This window comes from Condylostylus longicornis, unplaced genomic scaffold (assembly GCF_029603195.1).
Source record: "Condylostylus longicornis isolate FDR11 unplaced genomic scaffold, ASM2960319v2 ptg000162l, whole genome shotgun sequence".
In the NCBI taxonomy this organism is placed as follows: Eukaryota; Metazoa; Arthropoda; class Insecta; order Diptera; family Dolichopodidae; genus Condylostylus; species Condylostylus longicornis.
This window is the reverse complement of record NW_026578130.1, coordinates 1,079,218-1,089,944: the sequence shown is the minus strand read 5'-3', so window position 1 is coordinate 1,089,944 and position 10,727 is coordinate 1,079,218. Positions and strand designations below refer to the sequence as shown.

General features: G+C 24.2%; 3 protein-coding genes across 3 annotated transcripts; all 3 read left to right on the top strand.

Annotated features, from left to right (window-relative positions):
• The first annotated feature begins 84 nt into the window (after window positions 1-84).
• On the top strand, window positions 85-2,729 carry LOC129616079 (exocyst complex component 3). Its single transcript, XM_055531549.1, has 4 exons — window positions 85-310; window positions 386-1,245; window positions 1,311-1,989; window positions 2,096-2,729. Exons 1-4 carry the CDS (start codon window positions 196-198, stop codon window positions 2,659-2,661), a joined length of 2,220 nt encoding a protein of 739 aa, XP_055387524.1. The 5' UTR covers window positions 85-195; the 3' UTR covers window positions 2,662-2,729.
• Window positions 2,730-3,937: 1,208 nt separating this feature from the next.
• On the top strand, window positions 3,938-6,061 carry LOC129616061 (beta-ureidopropionase-like). Its single transcript, XM_055531516.1, has 3 exons — window positions 3,938-4,407; window positions 4,751-5,633; window positions 5,694-6,061. Exons 1-3 carry the CDS (start codon window positions 4,304-4,306, stop codon window positions 5,868-5,870), a joined length of 1,164 nt encoding a protein of 387 aa, XP_055387491.1. The 5' UTR covers window positions 3,938-4,303; the 3' UTR covers window positions 5,871-6,061.
• Window positions 6,061-7,648, top strand: LOC129616062 (uncharacterized). The gene is made up of 2 exons (XM_055531517.1): window positions 6,061-7,138; window positions 7,219-7,648. Exons 1-2 carry the CDS (start codon window positions 6,365-6,367, stop codon window positions 7,393-7,395), a joined length of 951 nt encoding a protein of 316 aa, XP_055387492.1. The 5' UTR covers window positions 6,061-6,364; the 3' UTR covers window positions 7,396-7,648.
• Window positions 7,649-10,727: the final 3,079 nt, after the last annotated feature.

Here is a 10,727-nt window from a genome sequence, read left to right as displayed (position 1 = left end):
TTCAGTTTCAGGGTTTCATTTTACAATGTATTTATATGACACATGTGTATAAGTAATCTGACATTAGATTGACTGACTTTAGAATCTACAGAATACAAAACAGACTCAAATTACAAATAGTTTGACAATTAAAAATAAATACAAGAAATTTTCATTCTTAAATTCTTATTTACAAATTTTTCAAACAAAACAGAAATGGACTTGAAGCAATTGGAAGTTGAAGCACGACAAGCTGCATTGAAAGATGTTAAAAACATGTTACAAAAACCAGGGCAATTGGAAAAAGTTGACCAGTACAAGAAGAGAATAGGTGAGTATACTTACTAATTTATTTTTTTTTGTCATAAATAATAGATATTATTACTTATTTCTGTAATTGTTTTAGGAAGAAAAAAAGCCTCTGCAGAATCTCTATTAAAATCCGGTATGCAAAATCAGCTTGAAGGTGTTAGAGTGGGACTAAAACAATTAGAAACGTGCTTATCCGATGTTAAAGATGTAATGATACGGGTAAAAGAGGTAAATGATTTATTAGCTGCCGTCCCAGAAATTTACGACGCTTTAGAACCAGTTCGGGAAGAGAATATCAAGCATTCACAATATGCGACTACTATGGAAAATTTAAAAAATATCTTCAATGTGGAAACAAGTGTTGAAAAAACTTTACAACTCATTGAAGAAGACAAATTATTAAATGCCCATCAGTGTTTAGCCGAACTAGAAAATTCAAGAGATGATTTGCTATACGAGCTTCACAAGCAACCTAAACAATATGCTAAAGCTTGTGACAAGATCACATTAAAAAGACATTTCGAAAAAGTTGAGACTGTATCAAAACGGTTGGAGAAAAAAATTCGTTTGATATTATTTCGAACACTGAATACAGTTAGAAAAGAACCAACAATTATTGTCACAGCTCTTCGAATAATCGAAAGAGAGGAAAAATCTGATCAGTTTGCTTTACAACAGCAGAAAGTTACAGGATTTCTTCCACCTGGAAGACCTAAAAAATGGCGAGAAATGGCAATGGGTGTTCTCTCTGTCGCGGTTGAAGATCGAATAGAAGGTTCAAAATTAGAAGATAAAACTGAAAAACTTTGGCTTGTACGGGACTTGGAAATTACAAGAAAAATAGTGTTGGAAGATTTAAGAGTGGTTAAATCTTTATGCGTTCCTTGCTTTCCTCCAGATTATGATATTTTCAATGAGCACGTAAAGATGTATCACAATTCTTTGGCAAATTATGTAACTAATTTTTGTATATATGCATGTGTGTCATATTTATTGTAAAATATTTTGTATGGTTTTAGCTCGATAGAACAATTAACACCGGATTAGAGGGCAATGAATATGTTTCTTTATTGTCTTGGGTGATGAACGTTTATACAGGTCAAGAATTAATGTCCCATCCTGATTTGCAAGTTGACATTTCAAAGATCGCGGGACCTTTACTAAAACCAGAACAGCTTCAAGAACTCGAGAAAGAGTATCTAGGAAATATGGAAAGAAATTATCAAGAATGGATGACAAAGACTTTAGATGCAGAAAAACAGGATTGGTTTTCAGAAAACCCACCAGATCAAGATGAACAGTATTATCAAACTTCAGCTCCCGTCATAATATTCCAAATGATAACTCAACATTTACAAGTGACAAATACCATAAGTGCTGATGTAACATTTAATGCTTTAGTATTAAGTATAAGGCAGATGGAAATATTTGGACAAAATTATCGTTCTGGTGTAATTGAAATTAAAGAACGTCATTTCAAAAATCGTAATCAAATAAAGTATTTTACACATCATATAATAACTGTTGTTAATAATAGTCAACAAATCATTGAACTTGCTCAACAAATGAAGCAATTGTACTGGCCTAAATCACGTACAGAACATTATGAAGATTTTGAAAGACTAATTAAAACATTCCAAAGAAATCGAGAAGAAGCAGCAATATATTTATTAGAAGAAGCTTTTCTTGATTTAGAAGGTAGGTCATTTATGTACATTATTTATCTGGAACAATGTAAAAATTTTTTTATGTTTACATGTTATGTGTGGTGTCTTATAATATTTTATGTCTTTTTTGTTTTTAGTTATATTCAATGAACTTTTTACACCTAAATGGTTGCAAAGCCGTATATCAATTAAAACCATTTGTGCGACCTTAGAAGATTATTTCTCAGATTATATTCATTTAAGACCAAATAATTTTGAGCTTGTTATAAATGAAGCTCAAATAATGGTAGCAAAAAGATATATAAAAGCTTTATTATCAAAACGTTTGTCAAAACCGAGAAATGAAATTGAATTAGTTACAAAGTATATAAATTTTGATGCAAGAGAAATAAAAATGTTTTTCGAAGAGAAAGCACCAAATTTATCTATGAATGAATCACCAATTGACTTAATTCCAGTTTTAGCAAATCTTTTAGTTTGTGACATTGAACTATTAGTTTTGGATTTAACAACTCTTCTTGGCAATTATCCATCATTAAATGAGGAACAAATTGTACGTTTATTTTATTTACGAAATGATGTTAAATCAGGTGAAGTAAGAGAAAAGTTTAAAGATGGTATGCGAACAAAGAAAAATCTTGTTAGTACAGCTAAATATGATATTATATTTAAAGAAATTGTATTTAGCGATAAATTATGGTAAATTTATATTACGGAATATTTATCAAATAAAGTTTGTTTATTAATATTTTATTCAAATATAGCTACATATTATATAAAAAAAAGATAAAATCGTAATAATATTTTATTTATTTTTTTATTAAAATTTTTTTGTTACTTTGTGCATATTAAGTGTTGTGAAAAATTGCAGAGACTCATATACATATTTTGGCGAACATTTTAATTTTAAATTTTTAAAATTTCATTAACACATGATCAAAATCAAGATTTAGTTCGTCCATCGATCATAAGGCGTGAAATTATCTTCTAATAAAGTTCAAAAAGAATAATACACGAACTGTTGAGTGTTTTTGTATCTTTTAAAAAAAAAAGAGCTATTTCATGGATCTTTCAACAAAAATTAAGCTTAAATTTTATGAATTCAATTAATTTTTTATTATTAATTTAGGCTTTATATAAGCATAAGGCTCAGAGTAATTTAAGCTATTTGTACGTTGTCAAATTCTTAAATTTTCTAAAGCTCAAATTCAATTGAGAAAATCGTGCCAAAGTTAATTTAGCAATTCATTTTTCATCTGAATACAACATTAACACGGTATTAAATGCAATTTAACATTATTGTTTATAAAAATTTTGTTTAAAATGTAATAAAAGAGTAAAGAAAAATTCATATTTAAATAACACAATCTATCACTATCATAATATGAGATTTTCTATTTATAATTTTTAATTGTAATGGCAGTAATAAAATTTTCAAGTTGTTTATATTATAAAAACTTTTCATATATACATACTTATATACATGTGCAAACAGTATTATAAAATTGTACGTATTACGTGCGTATGTATGTATTTTATTGCACATAAATAATTTCATTATCATGCCAGTGGTGCTCTAATGAAAAAAAATTCTATAATTTTTCATGTTGGAAATCTATTTTTTAATACATTTAAATTAATATTAATTTAAATTATTGTTGAAAAAATTAAACTAAATTTTAAAATTGAATTTTTTAATCGAATAAATTCAAAAATTAATTTTGGGAGTATTTTCTTTCATGTGAAAGTATGAACATTTATGTAAGTATTGCAATAATATTACGATGATTTCTCTTAAATTTATTGATATTTTTAATACATATATTCTTTTTTAAGTAAACGATAAAGTAAAAAATTTCAAGAATAGAAATAGTTCCACTATTATTTTTATATCAGCGTTCCGTATAACTATTTTGCATCCCTGATAAAAACTTTTGATTTCTTATTTGCGTTTTCGATTAGAAATACCAACTGGCTACTATAACTCTCTGAACTAGATCAGTCTTCATGTAAATGCGAACGGAATACGAGTGTTATTTTCGCATTTAATTTTATCTGATTTTCATAATTTGAGTAAAATTTTGTTCTCTCATTATTTGAATTATCTGCACGGCACTTAAACTTATTATAATGGTTTTAATTTAATAATTTCAAATTTTTTTTATTAGTAATCATAATCTTGTACAAATTTATAATACTTAAGAGGATTTTTTAAAATAATTTACTGATTAAATAGTAAAATTTATTCGTTCTTATTGAATTTTATTAAAAATTGCAAATTGTTTTGCATGTGATCTTTATAAATTCCTAAAATCAGATTGAAAATAATTTTTTTTTTTGTAAAAATGTCAGAAAACACTTTTAGAAGCTTAGAAGAGTGTTTAGAAAAACATATTCCAGAAGATGAATTAAAAGAGGTCAAAAGAATTTTATATGGGTATTCAAATGAGTAAGTATATATTTTTAATCCTTGTCTTTAAAAATTTTTTATACACAAGTATAGTTTAGTTACATTGATTTAAGCCATATACTTTGAAATTATCGAAATTTTAGTTAAAAAGTTGGAATAAATTTTGATTTTTTAACATTTAAGAACTAATTAGTTATATAATTACGAAAAATGATGAGATGTTCTGGAGTTAAGAGTAATTATATTGATTAATCCTACAATGTATGAGTAGAAAGTGTTTAAATTTTATTTTATTAACGTTTATGTTTGGATTGTAATAAGTAACTGTACAAAAATTCTTTTGTTGTAAAAACTTTTTAATTTATTTCATTTTACGTTTTAGCAAATCAATTGATATTCCTGAAAAAGTAAAAAATTTGGCTGAAGAAAATGATTTTGAAATTAAAGCTTATAAATTTAATGCATTACCAGAAGAACTTCGTAAGCCCCGTATTGTTCGTATTGGTGCAATACAAAATTCAATCTGTGAACCAACATCATATCCATTGGAGACTCAACGTAGATCAATTTATGAAAAAATAACAAAAATTATTGATGCTGCCGCATTAGCTGATGTAAATGTAATTTGTATGCAAGAAGCTTGGACAATGCCATTTGCATTTTGTACTCGTGAAAAATTTCCTTGGTGTGAATTTGCTGAGAATGCAGAACATGGTCCTACTACAAAACTTTTACAAGAATTAGCAAAAAAATATAATATGGTTATAATATCATCAATTCTTGAAAGAGATACTGATCATGGTGATACAATATGGAATACAGCTGTAGTTATATCCAATCGTGGGAATGTTCTAGGAAAGCATAGAAAAAATCATATACCAAGAGTTGGAGATTTTAATGAATCTACTTATTATTTTGAGGGAAACACAGGTCATCCAGTTTTCGATACTGAATTTGGAAAAATCGCTATAAATATTTGTTATGGGCGTCATCATCCACAAAATTGGATGATGTTTGGCTTGAATGGAGCAGAAATTGTGTTTAATCCATCAGCTACTGTTGGTGCTTTAAGTGAACCATTATGGGGTATCGAAGCAAGAAATGCTGCAATAGCAAATAGCTATTTTACTGTTGCAATAAATCGTGTAGGAACTGAAGAATTTCCAAATGAATTTACGTCTGGTGATGGTAAAGAATCTCATAAAAATTTTGGTCCATTTTATGGATCAAGTTATATAACATGCCCAGATGGTTCAAGAACACCAGTAATGGAATTATATTTTTATATATTATGTAATGAAAACAGAATTTATTTTTGATTTTAGGGATTATCACGTGTTAAAGATGGTCTTTTAATTGCCGAAATCGATCTAAATTTATGTCGTCAGACGAAAGACCATTGGGGCTTTAGAATGACTCAAAGATTACCATTATATGCAGAATCATTTACAGCAGCTGCCAAATCAGATTTTAGGCCACAGATTATTAAGGAAAAGGACTAAATAATTTTTAAGTTGTGTACATAAATGTGTTTCGTATTTCAATAAATTAAAGCGATTGTCGATTCACATTATTACCGATAAGAACCTTCAATTATTACTTTGATATTTTTTATGTACATATACATACATAATATACATATGTAGTAATTATTTCGGATTTCAATAAATGTTCAAATTTGTAAAAATTTTAATGATGTGTTTAAAAATATTATCAATTTTAAGATTTTTATTTTAAGTGAAAAGGCATATCTTGTGTATTTTTTTGTTGTACATGGATGGATGTGCTTGAAAATATGGCAATATTAACATTTAGGAAAATTAGAAAATTATTTTGATGAAAAGATTTATTACCAAACAAACTGTTAAATAATTTCAAATTGTTTTTATTTTCTTCTTTTTCTTTTAATTTTAGTAAATCAATTGAAATTCCTGAAAAAGCAATAAAATTGGCTGAACAACATAATTTCGAAATTAAAGCTTATGCATTTAATGTTATGCCGGAAGAACTTCGTAAACCTCGTATAGTTCGTATTGGTGCAATACAAAATTCAATCTGTGAACCAACATCATATCCATTGGAGACTCAACGTAGATCAATTTATGAAAAAATAACAAAAATTATTGATGCTGCCGCATTAGCTGATGTAAATGTAATTTGTATGCAAGAAGCTTGGACAATGCCATTCGCATTTTGCACTCGTGAAAAATTTCCTTGGTGTGAATTTGCTGAGAATGCAGAACATGGACCTACAACAAAACTTTTACAAGAATTAGCTAAAAAATATAATATGGTTATAATTTCTCCAATTCTAGAAAGAGATTTTGATCATGGTGATATAATGTGGAATACAGCTGTAGTTATATCGAATCGTGGGAAAATTCTTGGCAAACATAGAAAAAATCATATACCAAGAGTTGATGATGTTAATGAATCAAATTATTATTCGGAGGGAAATACCGGACATCCTGTGTTTGATACAGAATTTGGTAAAATTGCTATTAATATTTGTTATGGTCGTCACCATCCACAAAATTGGATGATGTTTGGTTTAAATGGAGCAGAAATTGTATTCAATCCATCAGCTATTGGATCTGCAAGTGAACCATTATGGGGTATTGAAGCAAGAAATGCTGCAATAGCAAATAACTATTTTACAGTTGCGATAAATCGTGTAGGAGTAGAAAAATTTCAAAATGAATTTACGTCAAGTATATTTTCGTATTGTGGATCAAGTTATATAACCGGCCCAGATGGTTCAAAAACACAAGTAATATATTTATTTTATTCCCAAATATATGTATTTCTGATTTGATATTATAAATGTTCATGTTTTCATTTTATTTTTAGGGACTTTCGAGAGCAATGGATGGTTTATTAGTTGCTGAAATCGATTTAAATTTATGTCGTCAAATGAAAGATAATTGGGGATTTAGAATGACTCAAAGATTACCATTATATGCAGAATTATTTACAGCCGCTGCTAAAGAAGATTTTAAAACACAAATTATTAAAGCCAAACATTAGAATGGATACACTTTTATTATGAAATATTATATGTTTATATAGAATTGCTTAGTTTCATCTATTATTTTTTTTATGAGTCCAAGTTTAAAACTTTTTTTAATTGTGCGCTATATGAAAAGTCGTTGTATGTAATTGTTAATTCATATAAAAAAAAAATTAGATATTCAATATTTTGAAAATTAAATGAAAATGCAAAATAGTTTATTGTCATAAAATAAAATATATTTTTTCTATATATATACTCTTTAATAAAGGTAAATGTACACATTATTTATTCATACAATTTAATATTTATATGTGTATATATTTTGATTTATATTTACATATATAATATTAAATATTGTTCTGGTGTTTTAATTTTTTTTATATTACATACTGCTTTTCTTTTTTTTTACAACGTTTATGAATTTATATATTTAGTTTTTAGCATAATTTTTCTATATATATATAATTTTTTTAATATTTTTTAAATATTTTTTTTTTTGTTTCAAATTAATTTAATAATATATATTTATATTATATATTTCATTAATAATTAATTTAATTTAATGGATTAAAAATATTTTTTTTTTTTTGTTTTTAATTCATATAAATAAATAATTAATTTATATTTTTTTATTATATTTTTGTTGTCTGTTTTGTTTTAGTTATCCAATAAATTCAATTTATAAGAATTTTTAAAAATTTAATTTAGTTTTACATACAGAAATATTAAATAATTTTATCTTAATTATATTTTTCTTTTTTATTAGATTTTTTATTTTCTTGTTATTTTTATAGTATAATTTTAATATTAAAACACATTTTTTTTTTTAAATATAGTGCCCCTGAAGTTAATATTCATATGAAATTTTATTAAAAATTAAATTTAAAATTATAAATTTAGGAGCATGGCATAAGCTATTGAAATTATATTAAATATAGTGCTTTTCACATGTAAACAGATATTAGTAAATGATAATTGGGGTTTAATAATTTTAGTTAATAAGTAGTATATATATATATATATATTATGATATAATTAAACCGTTTTAAGTATCTCCTGATCATTTTAGAAATTCGGAGGTATGCGGTATTGCACCTGATACGATAATATGCAACAATATAAAACTTATAAGCTGAAATATATGCAGTATTTTCTGAATTAGTTTTTGTTTTGTATTATTTTTTAGGAAAATCAAAAAATTGTTCTTTAGTAGGTACTTTTTTGTTTGTTGTGTCTGCATGTTATGAGATCAGGTTGTGTTTCACATAAATTTTGAAATAGTACAATAAATATATTATTGAATTTTTATGTTATGTTTTTAATAGAGTTTCCATTACAGTAAAGAAAATAAAATTAATGACATCTGTATTATAATTGATTTCTTTCAATAATAAATTATTCAATAATAAATTATGAAGACATGAATTAAATTAATTAAGAAAAAAATCTGTATATATTTTTTTTGAATTTTCGAAAGATGATGAAAAATTTTCAGACGCACAATTCCTGTAATTGATTTAATATTTTTGATTGAATATTACTTCAGGATAACACAAATTCTTTTTAATAATTAGCTATTATTTTTTTTTTAAATTTTATTTAGATTTTTTTTTGTTTTATCATTAAATTTTAATATTGAAAACACTTTTGGATTTTGTCTTTTTTTTTTGTATTTTTTTTTTTGTATTTTAGTAAAAAAAATTATTTTTAAATCTAAAAATTTTCAACAATTTTTTATACAAATTTATTTTGAATTAAATGTATTTAATGTATATGTATGTATATATGTATTTTATAAATATAATGTAATATATTTAAGTAATGTTGAATGTATTTTATATAATTGTATATTTTAATACTGTTGTTGAAAAATAATCAAATTTATGGTTTCTCTTTTGGTTTTCTTATTTTTTTTTTTTGGAAATTTTTGAATAAATTTTTGGTTTTTTTTATTAAAATTATATAAATTTGAATTAGTCACGGTAATAAATATGTAATACGTAATATTATATGTGTGTATGAATGTAGGACACAATTTGAACAATGCAATGAAACTTAATTTTCAATTCTATTTTCCTGCCTTTTTTTGAATTTATTTTTAATATACATATAAAAAGTTTTTTTTTTTCATTTTAATTTGTTTTTAATAAAAAAAATGTTTGAAATTAAAAATACAAAAAAAAAAAATTTTTAAATTTAAGAGAATTTTTTGTCACATTTAGTTTTTAGAATTTATAATTTTTTTTTAATTGTATTTATTAAGTTTTTATATATTTTAGTTCATGAATGGCATTAATATTAATATATTAGTTTTTTATATTATAATTTTTATTATACATAGGTATTATATATAATTTTTTAATTGGCACAATAGTCCGTCAGCAGACCTAGGCCTTTGTTTTGTTTTATTTTTTAGTTTTATTAAGCACAAAAATTTTTAATGAGAATATTTTAATTTTAGTTGATGATTTCTTTAAAATATATTTTTTCTTTTAAATAATTTAATATTATATATGATTTTTATGTACAAGATTTTTTTTTTAAATAATATTAAATTTAATATAATACATTTATTATATATACTATAAATATAGTTTAAGATATCAAGTGGATCATATTTTTCAGTAATTATTAAGCCAATTATTTGAAATTTGAAAATTTATATTGTGGTAGCAATGGAAAATATATAAATATATATAAAGTTAATATATACCGGGTTATGAAGAAAAATATCTTATATTATTCAACAATTTTTAAAATTAAAGAATTTTTAATGATTTTGAATTAAAATATTTTAAGCCGCTCGTCATCCTAAGTGAATTCATTATTCTTTCATTCGAATTTCTTATTTGAGCACTTTGGGTTTGTAACCTCTTAACTTGTCGTATTAATTCTTTTACATAATTTATTTTACTAAATATAAATTTGAACACAGAAATTCGTGTTATTTGTAATAAAAATGTTGTTAAAACCGTTGTTATAATTTTAGATGAAAAAATATAACAAAATTTTAACATGTGAATTAATTGCGATTAATAAAATGGGAAGAAATTACTTTAGGAATAGTAAATGGAATACATATGTATATGCAATTAACATTTAAAATCAAATGAATCAGGGATATTATGTAAGTTTGTTATACAAATATAACAGAAATTGCAAAAGTTTTGTTTTGTTAATCAAAAATTTTTATGAGTTATGAGTTTTTGTTGAAAATTTTTTTGTTACACTTTCAAAATGTTTTTAAATAATTATACCAAGAGTTTTCCTCGGTAAACTCTTGATATTATATGAAATATATGAGAAATATATGAGATTTTTATTTAATATAATAATTTTTAAATTA

Coding starts and splice junctions, on each gene's coding strand:
- LOC129616061 (XM_055531516.1), top strand. CDS start 4,304: ATGTCAGAAAACACTTTTAGAAGCTTAGAAGAGTGTTTAGAAAAACAT. Junction 4,408..4,750: donor TTATATGGGTATTCAAATGA/GTAAGTATATAT, acceptor TTTACGTTTTAG/CAAATCAATTGATATTCCTG. Junction 5,634..5,693: donor CAGATGGTTCAAGAACACCA/GTAATGGAATTA, acceptor TTTTGATTTTAG/GGATTATCACGTGTTAAAGA.
- LOC129616079 (XM_055531549.1), top strand. CDS start 196: ATGGACTTGAAGCAATTGGAAGTTGAAGCACGACAAGCTGCATTGAAA. Junction 311..385: donor CCAGTACAAGAAGAGAATAG/GTGAGTATACTT, acceptor TAATTGTTTTAG/GAAGAAAAAAAGCCTCTGCA. Junction 1,990..2,095: donor AGCTTTTCTTGATTTAGAAG/GTAGGTCATTTA, acceptor TTTTGTTTTTAG/TTATATTCAATGAACTTTTT.
- LOC129616062 (XM_055531517.1), top strand. CDS start 6,365: ATGCCGGAAGAACTTCGTAAACCTCGTATAGTTCGTATTGGTGCAATA. Junction 7,139..7,218: donor CAGATGGTTCAAAAACACAA/GTAATATATTTA, acceptor TTTTATTTTTAG/GGACTTTCGAGAGCAATGGA.